The 19,419-nt window shown below is 42.3% G+C and overlaps 1 protein-coding gene across 1 annotated transcript in view; it reads right to left on the bottom strand.

Moving 5' to 3' along the window:
* Positions 1–301: 301 nt before the first annotated feature.
* The window catches only part of ELOVL2 (ELOVL fatty acid elongase 2), a 57,648-nt gene continuing 38,530 nt past the window's right edge, over positions 302–19,419 (bottom strand). Inside the window, exons 4-8 of the mRNA XM_075416949.1 lie at positions 8,480–8,557; positions 7,193–7,364; positions 4,449–4,573; positions 2,877–3,011; positions 302–2,218 (exon numbers count right to left, since the gene is read on the bottom strand). Coding sequence (XP_075273064.1) covers positions 2,090–2,218; positions 2,877–3,011; positions 4,449–4,573; positions 7,193–7,364; positions 8,480–8,557 — 639 coding nt within the window. The 3' untranslated portion in view covers positions 302–2,089. The remainder of the gene's footprint in view (positions 2,219–2,876; positions 3,012–4,448; positions 4,574–7,192; positions 7,365–8,479; positions 8,558–19,419) is intronic.

Below are 19,419 nucleotides of genomic sequence, written 5' to 3'. Positions count from 1 at the left end.
GAAGAAGCCCTTCTTGTTGTTTTTGACATCCCTTGCCAGCTTCAATTCCAGGTGGGCTTTGGCCTTCCTCGTTGCATCCCTGCACACTCTGACCACATTCCTGTACTCTTCCCAAGTGGCAGTTGTACAAAAACCACAGGGGAGCTTTACATCAGTGTGGGTGGAGCTGGTGTGTAAAGTTCTTTCTCAGTTGGAGGTGAATGTCCTAATAGCTTTCTGAAAAAGTTTCGCGACAAAAGTGGTCTCACAAAGCCACTTCCCAGCAATTTGATGCCTTAAATAAAGGGGAGTGGAGACAGCCTGATAGTAAAATTTGTTTATTTACAGTGTTATGTATTACAGGAAAATTGGTTTAAAAAGTCAATGCTTCTGTTTCTTCAAAGTTGCAGCATTTTGATGATGTTAAGACAAATCTGAAGAATTTTAAACATACCTGATTCCAGCCTTCCCGGCCAGTCTAGATCTGCAAGGTTGAGACCATCTTGGCTTTTTCCTCCACACCCCCACTCCCTCCCCCCAGCCCTTTGAGTTTCAAGTAAGGCATTTATTTATTTCTTTTTCTTTTGAACGAGGTTTCAACAAAACAAAAGACAGTATGTGTGGGTTTGGTTGCTGTAGAAAACTTAAAACGCTAAGCATGCTGACGCTGACCACCTTGATAGTCAAATACATGCTTTGCCACCGAACAGGTATGGACTCTGCTCAGCCTAAAATCCATGCTGGGCCATGCAACCATTTTGTTACCTGCCTTAGATGAGTGGTTCAGCTAGTTGCCTCATGTGCTATCTTGTTATGGTTTGAATATTGCCGTTATTTTTGCTACCCAGTTTGCAACGATGCAGTTTAGTAGCCAGGCTGCTCAGATGTACTGCCTGTGCTGCGGGGATTTCAGTTTTCTGCTGAAGCAGCAAGGTTTTGGCTCCATTGTAACGGAGCAGGAACTGGCTGGAGACAGATGGGATCGGATGCAAGCACAAATTTAAACTGAACTCCAACCTGAGACATCCTTCTCCATGCCGCTTTCTCCTCTTGCTTTTGCTGGACAAAACCGTCTGTTCTTCACCCATCCTGCACCATTTCCTCGGCCCCTTTCCTCCCTATCCACAAGCCCTCGTGGACAAACCAGCAGTCTCCAAGACTCCCTGATGACGGACCATCTGGAGGGGACAACTGACCCAGGAGGTAGAGGAGAATTTGGGACAGCCCCCCCCTGCGTGGGCCCACTGCAGCTGCTGGGTCCCTCTGTGCTGGCTGGGCATGTGGTTTGTCCCCTTTCTGCCCCAGGACCCTGCGGGGCAATAAGAGGGAGGGGACACTGTCCCCTTATGGGACTGCTTCAGCCCGAGAGCCTTGCTGGGCTGGAGTGGCTCCAAGAGGTGTTCTTGTTGAGAAAATTTGCATGCACGAGATTGGAAGAGACCAGAACTACTTCTCTGTGAAAAAGAGAGAGGAAAAACAGGCTGCAAACTCTGGGACAGTGCACCTGGGCTCTGCTCTCCACTGTGTCCTTTCCCAGGGCTCTCACAGGACCACAGGGATGGCTGCACCTCGCTGGTGTCCGTGGGAGGGAGTGTGCTTTGGGGAACAGCTGGGAAGAAGCAGAGGGGGGGTGTGGTAATGGAAAAGGTATGATTCTCACCTTTTTTTCCCACTTTTCCATCTTCCTTTTCCTGACCTTGGCCATGGTTTAGCTGAGCGTAGTGGCTGCGCTGTGAAGCCTGGCCTCAAGACCTCTCCCACGCACAGCAAGTGCTCATCGCGTTAGTCTGAACAGAGACCTAACCTTTCAAAGGCCTGAATGGATTTATCCACCAAGTGTTTCATAAGGCGTTTTTGTGTCAGCATGAGAGATCAGAAAGCTTTTCTTTTCCGTACGAGAAAGGTCTTGGCCTTCTTTTTTGTGATGGTGATCTTTGACAGGACAAGTAATTCTACACGTTTTGTTAAAACCTAAATAGCAATACGTTAACAAGTGTCTGGTACAAAGAACTGATAAATGTAATCAAATAGGTTTTAAGCTAAAGCTTGTAATTCAGTCTTTTTTTCTTCTTTCTTTTTTAGAAAAAAACCCCCATAGGATATACTATATTTATTGTGCTTTCTTATTGTTCAGGAATCCGTTGGCAGTGGCAAAGTAGTCCTTATGGAAACCATTCTTGACTTCTGTTGTGAAAGGGGTTTCCTTTATAGCTGTTCTTGAAGGTGCTTTCCTATATGTCTATAAAAGCAAAATCCAAAGTAAATAGTTGGATTTATTTAGTGTTCCCCAAACACTACTTATGGATAACTGTAAAATGGAGCTGTCTGGTGCTTGTTGATGCAGATGTATATATTTGCTTTAGACTGTGTTAAGGGAATTGTATTATTTTTACTGCTGTGGGTGATATTACCTTACTAATACTACCATAAATACTTCTTCATGTCAAAAGAGATTTTAGGCCTTTTCTGCTAGAAGCTCTATGTATCAGGCAGGCTGGAGCAGTCTCTGCTAAACAAGGTTGAAGTAATCCATGCAAAGACAGAGCTGCTTGTTTCTTTTTTTCCAAAGAGGGAGGAAGACTCAAGAAGTTGCCCAACAGAGCAAATTCAGACCTCCTAAGTCCTGAATGCAGTACCTGCTATATGAGTACAGAATTGCGCCTGGGTACAAGACCACGTTGTTGCAGTATGGAAGACCTGAGCTGCAGTGGGGAGGCCGTCATTACTGAAGGTCTGTTTCTTGCAGACGTTACTGCATCTGTCATTCTTAACTGATGTACATGTTTTAATACAAACATATTTTAGGTACTGATGCTTCTTCTACATGTGAGTTCCTCAAGACTGCTGTGCAAAAAGTGCTTTTTTTTCCCCCCATCCTTGTCAGGAAGACTGCTTACCTTAATGTAGAAGTTTATGAAGAGAATGACCAGTGTGGCCATATAGGAGGACTGGAACATGAGGCAGCCAAATGGGAATCCACATGGCTTCACAGCTGCGCTGAGTGTGTGCACAATAGTGAGCAGAAACTGGATCTGTGGAGGAAAGATCATGCATGGATATTTGCTGAGGAAGGGTTGGTGCTAGCTAAATCAGCTATAACAATGTCACCTAGTCCTAGTCTTTGTAAGTTGAGTACTCTTAAAAACTATCCCTTTCTGAACCTGTGAATGTATTGTGAGGGTTAAGTTGAAATGGTGCTCTGATGAAATTTAAAAGACCTAAGGGGTCAGAGATTTCTAAAAATATTAGTTTGTAGGCCTAGTTGGCAAAATGAAAGCTTTTTTCTTTTTTTTTTTTTTAAATAGAGGTTGTTCTGGCACGACATGATGTGAAAGATAGGTGTACAGTGTTTTCTCTGTTGCTGGGCAGAAACTTGAGAAAGCTCTGAAGACTGCAGGCAATAGCTTTAAAAGTCTGAATAGAAAATAGAAATCCCAGGTCTGAGGACAAGCTCAGGTAGGATGGCAATTGCATTTATGGATTTAAGATGGGGACAAATGAAGGAAAAATGAGGTGGAATCATGGGCGGTTGTCAGTATTTAGGACTGTGAACCACAGCCCATGCTGGTGCATCTGATTCTCCCCAGCCAGCTGAGCGTGTCCTCAATCCACCGTGCTGGGGTGCATTTCAAACAAGGCAGTGTGTTTCAGCTGCAGGGATGGTCTCAGCTCAGAGAAGAAGTATTTGCTAAACACATTTCTACACCAGCATTTTTAAGCTCACTGCAAACATCTGAACTCCCATATAATATGAACAGGCCATTAGACAAAAAAAGTGAAAGGAACTTTATTTTGCATCACGCCTTTTATCTTGTTGATAGCAGCTTTTGATGCGGCACAGATCTTTGGGTACAGCAACTGCTGGAGTAGACTTCTGAAAGTCAGACAACTTCTGTCTTGTCTAAGAGTTTGTTTACATAATTTTGCGGTTTGTAGTTGTACCATGGTGTGGTGGGTTAACCTTGGTTGGCTGCCAGGTGCCCACCCAGCTGCTCTCTCACTTTCTCTCCTCAGTAAAGTAGGAGGAGAAAACAAGATGAAAAAACTTGTGACGTGAGATAAGGGCAGGGAGGGAAATTAGTAAAAGCTACCAATTACCATCACAGGCAAAATACTCAACTTTAGGAAGATTAATTAAATTTATTCCCAATTAATAACAGAGAAAAATAGTGAGGGAAAAAAACCCTAAAAACACCTTCCCCATTTTCTATGCAAGAGATCAAAAATAATGGAATTTTATGGACTGTAGAGTTTCTACTGTATTGTGGAAAATATTTCTGAGCATCATATCCTTTATTAAGTTATACCAGGCTGCACTAGTGACTTATTCTGTATGATAGCTTTGTTATATTTGAGTTCTAATTGGCTTAATTCTGCAAATGAAAATGTTTATATATCATGCATTTTGCCCCCTCCAGCATTTTGAAGGATTTCTGGTAGTTAAAAATGATAGTAAAATAGATACATACCAGTTGTGCCTGAGTGAGGTATTTCTTCCACCAGAGATACTTGCGCATAGAAGGGATGACAGACAGTCCATAGTAAGAATACATAAGCACATGGATAAAGCTATTCAAAGTGGGTCCAAAGAAGCCTAAAAAAATCCATCAAGGAAAATGTTTTATGTACCAACTGCTAAAAAGTAAGAGAAGATATTACTGTTAGCAATGTCTCCTGCATATGGTAAGTCTTCCCTTCATGCTTATCCTTTGCTAAAGACATTCCTGATGTGAACAGACCTGCCCAGAAGGACTTGGGGGTACTGGTGGACGAAAAGCAGGACATGAGCTGTCAATGTGCGCCCACAGTCCAGGCGGCCAGCCGTGCCCTGGGCTGCATCCCCAGCAGCGTGGCCAGCAGGTCAAGGGAGACGATTCTGCCCCTCTGCTCTGCTCTGGTGAGACCCCACCTGGAGTCCTGCATCCAGCTCTGGAGCCCCCAGCATGGGAGAGACATGGGCTTGTTGGAGTGGGTCCAGAGAAGGGCCACAGCAATGATCTGAGGGCTGGAGCACCTCTCCTGCGAGGAAAGGCTGGGAGAGGTGGGGCTGTTCAGCCTGGAGAAGAGAAGCCTCTGGGAGACCTTATAGCAGCCTTTCAGTACATAAAGGTGGCTTATAAGTACTGTGGGGACAAACTTCTTAGCAGGGCCTGTTGCAATAGGACAGTGGGTGATGTTTTTAAACTAAAAGAAGGTAGATTTAGACTGGATAAAGGAAGAATTTTTTTACAACAAGGATGGCAAAACACTGGCACAGGTTGCCCAGGGAGGTGGTCAATGCCTCTTCCCTGGGAAGATTCAAGGTCATGTTAGATGGGACTCTGAGCAGCCTGGTTCAGTTGAAGATGTCCCTGCTCACTGCAGGGGCGTTGGACTAGGTGACCTCTAAAGGTCAATTCTAACCCAAACTATTCTGTGATTCTGTGAAGCGATGCTGTCCTAGGGACAACTGACAAACTGAATGATACTTCCTATAGGGTTTTCCTCATGCTGCATATTGTATTTTAGGTCCGTATTTTTCATTTTCTCTGCTTTTCTATTCTGTAATTTATGGGTCATTGCTTTCGTTTCCCTTCTAAACATTCTTTGCATGAGTCTCTCCATTATTGCTGTAAGCTTTAAACATCACTGTACCTGGGAGGTAGCCGCTCTTCTGCTCCCTGATGCAGTATTAAGGGCTTTACTCTGAATTAAACTAGCCTCGTGTGGCTGCGTTTGAGCGCTGTTCCCATTTTCTTCAGTGTTTCTTCTGCTAGATGCAGATTTCCAAAATTTCACCCCAGAAAATACCTTGCTGCTCTAATTAGCTACGCTTAGTAAATCCTAATTCTAGAGCAAATGAATTACCCTCTATACCTCACAGACTATTGAGAAGTAGCAGCACTACTCTGTCTGCTGTATGCTCATGTGTTTGATGGCAGTGCTTGACAACTACAAGATGGTGTTACCAATTATTTTGATTTTTCCACTGATTAATTACTTCATAATTACTGATTAATTACTTAGCTACTGATTTTTCCACTCTGTTAATCATAATGGTGCAAAATGCGGGCAATATGTTCAGACACAATAGAAAGCACAAACCGCTCCGAATTTGTTTACACCTCTGTAGAAATAGCTCTTAATTGCTATAAAATCCTTGATCTCTATTTCTACACAGCAAACAGCATGAAAAACAGTGGTTTACTTTGATTTCTGTGCTGTCTATAATAAGTATCAACAAATGTGAATTCTGCTTTTTGTTCTGAAAAACATCTGCAACAAGCTGCTTTGCAAAATATTAAGCGGACTGAGGTGACTCCCTTTAATAGCTCAAAGAACGAAAACTGATTTTCTTCCTGAGTCTACTGACAGTCCTACAGGAAGCCTCTGGCTGTATGAAGCCCTGGAAAAGTGTGTGTGTTGTGATATGCCTGACAGAATCCTCAGCTGTGTGGACTTAGTATACAAATTCTAAGTGAGCAGCCTGTGTCCCCGTACATCTTCCCTGCCTCAAGAGGGGAGATGATGACAGTTACAATATCCTCTTAAGAGCCACGTCATTTAGATATTACTGTTGTGAAAAATATTGAACCCAAAATATAATAAGGCAAAGGATGCTGCTACTTCTGCTATTTCAATATGAAACGTAAGACAGTATTAATCAGTTCTGACTGTCCAATAGTTTTACTACTTGAAGGAGGTGTATTCTCATTTGAAACCAAAAAAAACTCAAACTGGTATTTTAATTAGCCATTATGAGATAAAGTGTCTTACTAAAGCAGAACGTCAGATTGATGTGTACAGGAGTCAAACTGGTAAAAATGATACGGAGTTCCTCTGTCGTGATTGACACTGACTTTACCAGGGTCATAATTTCCTCCTACATCTGCTTTTGGAGTAGGTCTTGTATGTGATCACTCTTGTGCGCTACTCAGCAGTGTTATCCTGCCTAAAAGTGGTTCAAAGAGAAGTAAATATGAGGGGTTGTGGCAGCTAAGTGGAAAATCTTGGGCCTAACACTCAGATTATGTTTTTTTTTTTTTTTTGCCCTGAACTTATAATCATGCATTTAATTTTACTGCGGTCTGCAGGTGTTCAGCAGTTCTGGAAGGCTACGAATCTTAAAGGTGCTATCATATAGCACAGTGACACAACTGCTTTGTGTGGTGATGTGATTCTCCCCCACAACAGGTGACTTCTACCCCAGGTGGCGAAGCCAACACAGACTTACTCTGCCCACAGGGTATCCAGTTCAGAACACACCACCAAATGTTAAACATAGTGGCATGGTGATACACGTGAAGGAAGGTGATCTGGTTCCTTTTCTTTCTCAGTACAAAGAAGATAGTGTCCATGAATTCAATTACTTTGGAAAAATAATACCACCACAGCACCTTGGCTACCTGTACAAGCAAGAACAAAGGAGCAGGAGATAAATATCTGTCCATAAAAGGGCTTAAATATTGCTGTACTTCATCAGTCCCTAGGCATGCAACTTTCCAAAAGGCACCAATATCCTATTGAAGGAGGAGCACAGGCTCTTGCTTCAATTTTATTGCCCTTTTGAATGAGGCAGTTTAGAAAAAATGCATAATTTCTTCTGTGATTGTATAAATATATAATTATCTAGACATAATTTAAGAAATATAACCTTTGAGGGAGGATTTCTAATCATTCTATTTTTTTTTTCATCAAAGATACTGTTGTGTGTGGGTTTTTTTTCTTTAAAGGTGCTACCACTTCTACTTTCTTGGCACTGAACAGATTTTGCTGGCAGCTTCTTGTTTTTAAATAGTCCAACTTTGACACTCAACACAGTGGAACAGACCCTCCTCTAGAGCCAGAGCTCAGGATATGTTCCAGGACAGTTCCAGACAGTTAAAACAGAAAAGGGAAAATACCTTGTTGATGGGAAAGGTATTTAACTGGCTTTTTTCTTGCCAAAACACAGACGAATTTTGAGGATTGAGGGAACTGATATAAGTTTTAACTAATCTTTCTGACCTTCAGCTCTAAAATTATCTGGAAAGCAAGCCTGAAGTAGGCAATGACAGAGAGTTAATACATGGAATTGCTGTGATGCAGAAATAAGGGTTGAAACTAGAGATAAGCCAAGCCAGCACAATGTCTCTGCACTTTTCCAACGTTCAGAGTTGGGTTTAAATCAGTTTCTAGCTAAAGCCCAACAAGTCTTACATTTTAGTTGATTGATTTTTCTCCCAATTTCTTAAATGATCGCATTCTCTGTTTTAATAGTCAGGCAACACTGTGCTGATCACAGATCTTGGTGTATGGCTTTTCAAAATACTCTCTTGTCATGCTTTCTATGGCAAGGATGCCATTAAAGCCCTCATATTAAAGATGTCGTCAGTAACATCTTTATAACTGCCATGAAGGCAGAAGCGTTGCACCGAGGACGCAGAGGGGAGGAAGGAAGGAAGGAAGGACTGCTGCGGAAGGGAAGAAGGAAGGAAGGACTGCTGCAGATGTTGGGGGCTGAGCTGCTGCTGCGTCTTACCCGGACGTCGGCCTCCCCTGCGCTGTGGAGGTTCTGGCACTGCAAGTTGTAGCCTCCTTCCCATGTGGCAAGGATGAGCTGGAATAGAAAGCACAGCAACTATGCTCATGAACAGACGTAGCAGTTTTTTTATCCCTGCAGCTGTTCTGTGTTTACTGAAAGAAGCAGCAAGAAAGTATGGTAGGTTCTCACTCCGTCCATAAACTGATGCTCTTAAACCAGACAACTTGCTAATATCGTCTGCTTTGAAGTGGAAAAGGCATCAGGTTGTGTCGGAGATACACACTGAAATGGTATACCTTTTACATTTCTCTGGCTTTAGAGCCTTCAGGGCATCCATTAAAATCTCTTGTTACTTAATGCAGTGATTGTCACTCCAAAGCTCATGCTTGAATATTGTGTCTTTGTCCTGAAGCACTACAAACAGAGCTTAACATAGCTACTTCAGCAAAACTGTCCTTGAGAAAAATTCCTTGATGCCAAGCAAGCAAACTGAAGGCAGATCTGAAGCAGCACAATGGAAGAAGTATTTCCTAAGGCCCTACACCTGTCTCTTTATCCTCCACTGGAGGAGGAAGTAGAGGAGAGCGGGCATAGTGCTGAATGGAGACAGGAATAGACACACAAGCAATTTCTTGGATTTAGCACGTGTCATACTGGGAAGCAGATAAAGCAATGAAATGTCAGGCTACCACACTGATGAAGCAGAAGGTTTCTAGAAAGCCATATGATGGCTTTTGATGTGGAATATTTTTATGGTATTGACCACCTAAAGCATTCAGCAGCTCATTTAGAATAGGAAGCATAATCTGTTGTCTAAAGGCTACGTAGAGTCCATTGGTTTTTTTGTGTGTGTGTTTGTTTTGGTTTTTTTTAAAGGTCTTTGCTTATTCTTGCATGTATGAAAAGCGGGCTTTGGGGCCAAACTGAGCAATTCACATTCTGTGGTCTGTTGCCTCTACAGAGGATGCAGTGAGTGATAGTGGAGAAATACATCAAAGTGTTAGGCTGTAAGCGGCATTGCAAGATGCTGTGAGAAGTGGTTTGCTTTCAACTCTGGCATTACGTAGCCCATAACGCTTATTATAAATTCACATTAAAACCTGGAAACTCAGGGTCTTCTATTATTTTTCCTCTGAATTGCAATTCTGTGATTGTTCCTACATAATGCCAACATAGCTGGTGTATGTGGCCAGAATAACCCATAGAGTGCAGACAGAGGTGAAAAGACAATAAATGAGTGTTTAACAGGTAACTGCTATGTAACAGCTGAAACAAACCCCTTCTAGAAACAGGGGAAACAACAAAATCCCTACTAGAGATCCTCATACAAATGCTCAGTGCAGCTGAGATTAAAATTTGTCTTGCCAAGCTGGCCTCTGCTTGCGTGTTGTGCCTGTAAGCGTGCAGGTCTGGGACGCGTGGGTTCCTCTCCTTTTTCCACTGTAGGAAGGGGAGGTATGGGTTGCATCTCTTCAAGGAACTTAACTTGCAGAGGTGCTGATGAGAAGGGAGTTAAAACTCTTTGAGAGAAGCATATTATGCCACTTCATTTCACTACAATCTTTAAAAAAGCAGCTGAATGGAAAAGGGGTCATTTTTGCTCTCCGAGTAGGAGGCAGAGAGCACGCAGTTCCCCGGTTGTCCCTCCTGTGGCATGTCCTTGGTCCCCAGATCTGTGCCTGCACTGTACCTGGCAATAGGTAGCAGCTTCACGAGGGATGGGGAGACATTACAGCATGGTTGCTTTTCTAGGTAGCTCCTCTCAGTGCCACCTTTGTGCACTCTCCTGCCTTGGATTTTGTCTCCAGATGAGAGGTGGCTGAGTGACCCCCAAACTGAGACCTTTAGAATAGGCAGGTGCAGCATCATTGGCAGGCTGTTGTTGAAGATTTGCTCTGAACTCTGCCCTGTTTCTTGGGAAATGTGGAACTGTCATCTTGTTCTTGGCTGCAGGCAGTGTGGTCAAACAGTGCTGGAGTATCAGGAGCTCATCTGGAGGCAGCATCCTGGGTGCCAGCAGGCTGCAGTGCTGACATCTGGGAGCTTTGGTAAGGCACGGCCTCAAACAAGAGCTTTAACAGCTCTGCAAAAACCTCTGCTCCCAGTTCTACTTACAGGAGCAGGAAGTAAATAAAATTGTCTCTTGCTGTTTTATTTTTCTCAGTCAACTGTAACAAAGCCCTCATTGGCTTTATAGGTGGGAAGCAGTGACAGTGGGATCACCTCTAGCCCTTGTGATTGCAGGGAGTTGAAATCATGACTCATGAAACCTCAAGGCGAAGAGGTGACCGCTTTTCCATTCTTGTGCAAGGTAATGTCATAAACTAAGGAGGACCCTTTCTCCCAGTTGTGCTGAGGAACTAAAAATTGGCATTGCAAATGGACTCTGTTGCTTTGTTAAGAGAGAAAGGTTGCGTTTTGTTGTATTCGTACTTTACACAATGTTTTGCAACTTAGTTCTATAATATGACTATAACATTTTTTTATGTAAAACTCTTAAACGATTTTACCTGATGAGGTATGCAGTTTTTAACATTTTTTCCAAGACTAATTAAAACAATTTCACCTAATTGATTCTATTGCATTCTATATCTGTAAATTCATACCTTTCCTGTGCTTAAGCTGGTCAAATTTGTTCATTTCTCTTTTAATGTGTCTTTGGGAATTTGCTTTTTTCAGGTTCCAATTGCAAAATCACTTTACTTTTTCAACCTCTTTTTCTCTTCTTTCAACAACTAACTCACTTTTTTGCTCTGCTGAAGATCCCTAACCTCATAAAATTTTCTGCTATAGTAGGTGAAACGCTGGTTCACAGAAATTTACTAGAAAATTTTAGTATTTGAAATCTTTTGATTAGTCTGTTTTACAAATGTGATTTGTGTGATTATAGTAGACTGATTTTCAGAAATCTCTTTTGTGTGTTGTTTTCTTGTGTGTTAAAGGTTAGGAAACTTTCCTGCTGGTGCTGAACTGGCCTGCTTGGTCCTATCTCAAGACTTTTTTCAAGTATTCCATTCATAGCTATCATGTTGGAAAATGAGATGAGAAAACCCTTAAAGGCTCAGAAATAAAATTAAAAAATATTTCTTTTCCATATCACAAATGTTTGACCTGGTATTTGAGAAAACTGCAACTCATCACAACTTGTCAGCGTGCAAATGGAGAGCAAATTTTGGAGTAGAAATACCACTCTCTCTGACTGCAGGGTTTTCTTTTAATTCCTTTTGTTTGTTCTTCGATGATTCTGTATAACGCCAGATTCTGTAGATCATACTGTGTGCCTATTCGCCAGTCATTTGACTCGGCAGGAGAGTTCCCTCTGATGTGTGTCTGTTTCAAGAGCCAGCAGCTTAGAGTGAAGATCTGTTTTGACTGTCTTAATCTTGCTCTTTCATGTCAGCTTAACTTTTCTATTCTCTGTTGCAGGTGCCTTTCAAACTGCTGGGTCTCCTTTAGGGAAAAGAGGAGAATCCGCTTGGAGTTTTGACTGCTCTACCTGCAAGCTGATTTTCAAGATTTCTGGCTAACTTCCTAATAAAAAATTAGCAGGGAAACTTGGAAGGCAGCGAGTATGTATTTGGGATCCTGGTGATCCGAGGCCATGATTTCCATGTTGGTTATCAGTGATGTGGAAGGTAAGCAGCTTACCCCATGGTACCAAATGAGCCAGCTGCATATTTGGAAGATATGGAAAAAGCTGGTACCTTGACACAAGGTGTTCAGTCACTACATCTCTTTTTCTCTGATACCAAATTCATATGCTACTCGTACTGTTTCAGTTACGTTCCCTTTCACATGCTGAGCACTCTCCCAACTGTGCAGAGCTGATGGTGTTATTAATCATGCAGAGATGCTGCAAGTGCAGGATGTGTGAAAGAGGTGAGAAATCCCCTCTCTCTTTCAAAATACAAATTCTCTCTCTAGAAAACAATTCCCTGAACGCTTTGCATTCTTGGCAGTCTACCTTGCAAATAATATTAACACATGCATTGTCTGAAGCTATTTGGAAAAACAGGACTCTTAGACGAAGGTTCTGTTTTGTGAGAAATTTCTGCTAAGTAGCAACATCCTGTTAATTAGTAGAGTTTCCATATTTTGCTGTTGCTCTAATGTTGTTCTTAACAACAGTAGATTGCCTCTAATGTTGTCCTTTACACCAGTAGATTCCAGTTTTTACATCAATAAATGACTGTTACTTATCTACTCAAGTATAAACAGCATGAGGATTCACAACAGTTGCTTTGCTGCAGCAGTCCAACTAATGCCTTTTTTTTTTTAAAACAGTGAATCACATTGTTCAAGAATGAAAGCTGGTTCCTCTGTATGAAATCTCAGCGGGGATGGGTGGGGAGCAGCAGGTGCCAGAAGATGATGCTGAAGCCTCTTACCTTGCAGAGTAGCAGACTAAGCACCAAAAGCCCAGACCCGGGGGCCTGTGCCCTGCTCATTTCAAGCTTTCAGCCTCAAAAATGTCACAGCTGCAGCTTGTTGCTGTATCTGTTCCGCTACAGGTAGGCTAGAAAGGAAAGCAACATGATTTTCTGAATGGACATTCCTATTTCTATACACCGTGGTTTCTCCGTGACCTTTGAGTTGTAGAAAAAGCTCTGTGCATGTTGGGCTTTCTCAGAGAGCAAATGCCTGGAAGCAACAAGGTATTCCACCTTATCCTGGGGCAGGAGAAAGACAGAGGGTGAGGCACCAGCCACCTGGCTACATCTGGCTGGTGACTTGTCATCAGTGGTGCTCCTCAGGGTTCAATTCTAGGGCTAGTTCTGTTCAATGTATTTATCAATGATCTGAAAGCAGACGTTGAATGCACCATTGGGAAGTTTGCTGATGATACCAAACTGGGATGTGCTGTTGACTCACTTGAGCGATAGGAGGTCTTGCAGAGGGATCTAGATAGATTGGACCATTGGGCTATGATTAATGGTATTAAATTTAACAAGTCAAAATGTCAGATTCTGCACCTAGGACAGAGTAATGCTGGGCACAAGTATAAACTGGGGGAGGAGCGGCTGGAGAGCAGCCCTGCCGAAAGGGAACTGGGGGTGCCGGCCGGCAGCAGGCCTGGCAGCCAGGAGCGCAACGGCGTCCTGGGGTGCGTCCAACACAGCACAGCCAGCCGGTCAAAAGAGGGGATATCCCGCTGTGTTTAGCATTGGTGCGGCCTCACCTTAAGTACTGTGTGACATTCTGGGCCCCACAATTTTAGAAGGATCTGAGGGTCCTTGAATGTGTCCAGAGGAGGGCAACAAAGCTGGTGACTGGGCTGGAAGGCATGTCCTATGAGGAGCAGCTAACGACTTTGGGCTTGTCTAGCTTGGAGAGAAGGAGGCTAAGGGGTGACCGCGTTGCTCTCTCCAGCTTCCTGAGGAAGCGAAGTGGAGAGGGAGATGCTGATCTCCCTGGGATCCAGTGACAGGATGCGTGGGAATGGTTCAAAGCTACGTCAGGGGAGGTTTAGACTGGACATGAAGAAGCATTTCTTTACCGAGAGGGTGGTCAAACACTGGAACAGGGTACCTAGAGAGCTTGTTGGTGTCCCAGGCCTGTCAATGTTTAAGGGGGATCTGGACAATGCCCTTAACAACACGCTTTAATTTTTGGTCAGCCCTGAATTGGTCAGGCAGTTGGACTAGATGATTGTTCTAGGTACCTTCCAACTGAAATAGTCTATCTGGTATATTGTCTGTCTATCTGAAAACAGTTCTGAAGGGGAAGCCAAAAACTAGTTAGTATTCAAATAATTGAAATTCTTCTCAAAAGTTCAGAGCGGGAGGATGAGCACTAGAGTCTTTATGGGAAAAAAATGAAGAAAGAAACCTCTTGACATTATTATGTATGTGATATTTCACCGGGTTTTCTCTGGGACTCCAGCCCTCAGGCCAATCAAAACAGCTCGATCTGACCACTGTTCTCCAGCAACAGAGGTCCTGCTAAATTAAGGAGACTAATCTATCTTTGTAGTTGAAAGAAGGGTCTAACTTGCAGTGCTGTCAATCACCTATTTCCTTTGCCTGTAGGGGGAGATTTTTGTTAGTCCCTGTGAATAGTAGCTCCTCCCTGGGTCTATAGACTTGGACAAAACAGTCGAAAAGCAGTTATCTGCTGACCACATCCCAAGGAAAAGGAGTCTAAGCCAACACTCAGGACAGTGTCTTGGGAAGAAAAGAGGAATGACTTTGTTTTCTTTGCATCTTTTATTTTAAGTGAATTTTAGGATGAAATGCCTCCAAAGATGATCCGTGTCTAAATCAGAGGCCAGACATTCATCATTTTACCTGACTTCTCTTTTTTAGTGTTTGAATGGAGAAATTGGCTCCTTGACTGTAACGTGGCTCAGTTCCACAAGCATGAAACATCTGAGTTGTCTTCCTGTCCCCAAGACGTTGGGGTGAAGGCATGCAGCAACACTACTGAGGCCATTGCGCTTTTACATAATTAGTAGATGAATAGAGGGAAGGTACCATTAATCATCTTTTATATATCTTTAACTCAGTATTAAACAATACCTAGAATGCTTTCAGGCAGGTTTTCTGGATAGGATGTTCAATTGTAAAATTATCTGTGAATAGCATTTGTTGAAGAATATCTCTCGTATAGATTGCCTATTTTTAGATGAGCCTCCAAGAATTGTGGTATAATCCCAGATTTTAGATGGATTGCTGAGATGCAGAACAGCCTGCGTTTCCAGATTGCTGCTCTTGTGTCTTTAAAATCAAATAAGCTGTAATCTGGCAAGACCATGAGCCCCATAGGGAAGCAGCATGGCTTAAATTGTTCAGACCAGGACCGGGGGATTCCAGGAGCCTAGTCCCAGCCCTGCCACTTGGTCAGTGCCTCAGTTTCCCCAAATGTAACAACTTAGTAGTGGTGTTGTGCCAAACAAGCAACAGGTGCTGAACAAGAAATACCCACAAGATTTTTCACAATTAATATATTTTGTTGTCCCTCTTTTATGTGGTTGAGATATTTTTCATGGAGACAGAAACGTAAAGAGCATGCTTTGGGTTGCTCCTTGGTGAGGGTCTCCATCTCCCCATGGGTCTAGTTAGAGGTCCAGTAATTGCATCCATGGCATCCCACTAAAAGATCGGCTAGTTCTGTAACATACCAACTGGGGTTTGCTATCCTGACCTGCAATATGTGCAGGTGGACTCCTTGTTGGATCTCTCATCCTGCTGAAGCATCCTAACTAGAAGGATGCTGGTTATTCCACAGCAGAGGAAGTAAGTGGTCCCATGCTTTCTTCTTCTTTTGAGGTCAGAAAGTTCGTAACAGAGTAACAAAAATAAGAGTCCCTTCCCAAACAGTTTTGATAAATGTCTGAATTTTTTTTTGTCAACAAAAGCTCTTTCAAATGAAAAGCCATGTTGCTGAAAAACTCCTAGCCAGTTCTATTTAATACCCCCTAAGTAAACAGGAGGCTGCTAGAAGGATTAGTGAACTAATGACTTCAAAAGGACTTGAAATTAGTTATCAATGATAATTCCTTTGTGTGTTCCTGTTGTCTGGGATAGTGGAACAGGCTAAAAGAAATCACTTCTAGGCTTATTTTCCAAGAATTTTTGATTACATCTCCTATTCTGAATAGCTCCCATATGTTACTTTGTGGTACTAGTGATGGCATCAGAAGTTTTGCACATGTGAAAAACCTCATCATATGAATTTTTATTCTTGATTTCCAATAAAGTTCTACTGAATTCTATCTGAATGTGTAGGTGAGATCCAGAGCACTGCCTTTTTGATGAACAGGCTAGATGTCCTACCCAAATGCAGAGATCGGAAAGGTCAGTAGCAAAGACATGGAGAACTCAGAGAATGAAAACTGAGAAGTGAGGACAACGTGTCCAGCTAGAATACTGCAGGCAAGGACAGAAAAGTCAGCTCCTCAGCTCTCCAAACAAATGATTTGATTAGGATAGAAGAACACCTGGGAATTTAACTCTATTCAGACAAAGTTCTTAACAGCTTTTTTAAGCATGTTCCTTTTTGCTTTAACTTTTACTGCTTTGCACGCTCAGTGACATTTTCCTGTCTATTTTTTTTTCCCTCACTTTTCCCTTCTTCCAAACGATAGAAAAGTGCACCTGATCTCTTCTGGTTTCTTGCTTTGTTCTTCTCCTCTTGTTCCCCCAAGGTTAATACAGTCTTTGTGTCCTAATTAAAGAATCAGTTCAAAGCAAGCCTCCACCTCAAGCACCAGTCCTTATGGATCTAGAATAATTCCTTACTTCTCTGCTAAATTTATATTCTTTAACTTCTGAACAATTAGTGAAGGAGTAAACAATTATTTATTGCAATCTTAAAACAAAATAATAAATCATTGTGTTGAAGTTGGATTTCCATAGTAAAATTCCAGGACAGCTCAAATCAGCTAGGACCTATGTCTTTTTTACCTTTCCTCATCACCTGCACTGTTAAAACTTTACTTAGACCTTCTGCTACTCAAACTCTATCTTTTTAACACTTGCACAGTTAGGAGGCAAATCTTTCTGATGTCAACCATTATAATGATGGAATAAAACAGAGATTAAGTGCTCCTTCTATTTTTGATGGGTTCCTTTCATTTTGCCCACTGTTATCCTAAATTCATGCATTATATCAGGCTTTCTAGTAATTTGTGAGATGTAATCCCAGTTGCAATGTATAGGGCTAAAAACAGTGGCTGGTGGCCCTGATCATGCCAGAATTGTGCTTCTGACCTTTCCTGCTACCAGAGGATACAGAGAAGGCAATTCTGGTACTCCTGGGAATCCTCACATTGTCTTGGCACCTGTGGATCTGCACATCATGAGTATAATTCAGAAATGGGACTTAGTGTGGGGTGAATTTTCAGCTGCTAGGAACAGGTAAAGTGAAGGTAATTTACTCTTTTGGTGGTTTGTTTTTTTTTGTTTTTTTTTTTTTTTTTAATCCTGTAAGGTAAAAGACTTTTTTTCTGGTTTCACTAAAAATGTCAATGCATTGGGCTTGCAATACTTGTGCAGTTCTGCCTTTTTCCCTTTGCTCTGAATCAAGGGGTCCTCACGTGCAAGTCCTACTTCCCCACATGGATGTGGTTGATTGCTTACAAATCCTACAGATTTGTAGTAAGTTTGTGAAGCTACCTAGGGATACAAGCAGCTTGAGACATCACGCTACCTGTGCTAATGATACATATATCTAGATCTCCTTCTTAATCTGACCCAGATGGTGCCAGCGTCCTGGTTTTCTCAGTGCCTGATCACCAAAAGGACTTGGATGAGAGCTTGATGACTGGCTGAGATATAAATAGGGCGGAGATGACACTGCTAGGGAAAGCAGGCTAAGACCATGGTAGAGATTATGTCTTTTCCTTTTAATGAGGAACAGTATTGTCACCTGAGCAATTTCACAATTCAGAGATCAGCATTGGTCTCCTTTGCTTCTAGTTTTTATTTATCATTGGAGTTGTGACAGTTTTATCCTGTGGCAAACTTCAAAATCTGATCTTGGCCTCTGGCACCTCAGACTGCATCTCTGGACTGTGGTTTGTGAGTTGACTTGCACATGAATTAATTTTCGTATATGCGAAGACTTGCTTGCTTTTCACTGTAAGCTGGCTTTCTGCTCATAGCTGGTGATTTTAGGATCTTAGGCAGAGGTTAGTGTAGAGGAAAGGCATATTTTTCTTCAGTGAAATTGCTAAAAGTTTTGGGTTTTATTAAAATAAGAAGGTGGTGGTTGATTTTCTTTATACAGAATTTTGGCAATATTTCTAGAAATTGTTGTATTAGTATACTTTGTCTGGGTCTACAAATGCTTAATGGTCCAGAAGTGTACACAACCAATAACAAACTTCTGATGCAGGGTCCTCTTGTAGTGGCAAGGGTGGAGGGAATTGTCTCCTGGCCCCTCAGCGGTGCACCTGCACCCTGCCTAATTTAAGCACAGGACTTGTGTCTAAGCCTCAGGTACTTGAAAAAGCCATGCTCCAAAACCAAGTGCCCCACTTCTCCGTTATATTCAGTGGGGAGAGGTAAGTGCCTTTGACGACTTCAAGAAAATCCATTTGCCTAACTCAGAAGTCTGAATTAAAGTCTCATAAACCGCCCTTCTGGGAGGCCTTCAAAGGCACCTGACTCTTTCTTGATACAAACATTTTGAGACATTTCAGTAGGATGAGGGCAGCTGGACAGAGCTGTTTTTATTTCGACCTTGTCCTTCAGGGATGGTAGGGGTATCTGACCTTATGCTAATGGCACATCCTAGAGTTGTCCTGGAGCTGTTCCTCCAAGTACTTTGGGGATTGGTTAACCTCAAAGCTCATGGAGTTAAAATCAGCACCCAGATACTTCATGCCCATGGTGTAGTGTGTGGACCTCTGGCTCAGAAGAAGAATCTGCCCTTGGAGACTTGAAAACAGCCCTTTTGTTATGACTTCTTACTACAACCTTTGTCTTCTTGCCTTGAGGTTGTACAAATCAACTGTAGTCAAGGGACAGCTAAACTAGGTCAGGAGATGAAAGTGAGGAGGTGAAGAACTGCAGCATGGGTATCCCCATCAGCTGGCTTACCACGTTTCTCACTAAAGCTATCGTGTTGGGCAGTCTGCATTTGGACATACACCCTTTCTTTTGAATGAGATATTTTCCTTTTGAATATCTAAGAAGCACCCACTCCGTTCTAGAGCTATCACAAGAAAAGATGTGTGGCATCTTATAAACTAAACCAAGAAGGGATAAGAACAACAATGCCAATAACTATTTGGGGTTTTTGGTTTTTTGTTTGTTTGTTTGTTTTGTGGTTTATCTTTCATATAGAGCCTATTCTGTTGTGATTTATCCCTGTTACAGAGACCAGAGGGGTTCAGGTGTTGTGAGAGAATGGAGGAATAAGACAACTCTTATAGATGTGTCTAACTAGGAATTAATCCTGAATCATACTCGCTGGAGGGATCAACTCTGTTT

Source organism: Opisthocomus hoazin, chromosome 3, assembly GCF_030867145.1.
Source record: "Opisthocomus hoazin isolate bOpiHoa1 chromosome 3, bOpiHoa1.hap1, whole genome shotgun sequence".
Lineage (NCBI taxonomy): Eukaryota > Metazoa > Chordata > Aves > Opisthocomiformes > Opisthocomidae > Opisthocomus > Opisthocomus hoazin.
Note: the sequence above shows the minus strand (reverse complement) of the source record. Positions and strands in the feature narration are given on the sequence as shown.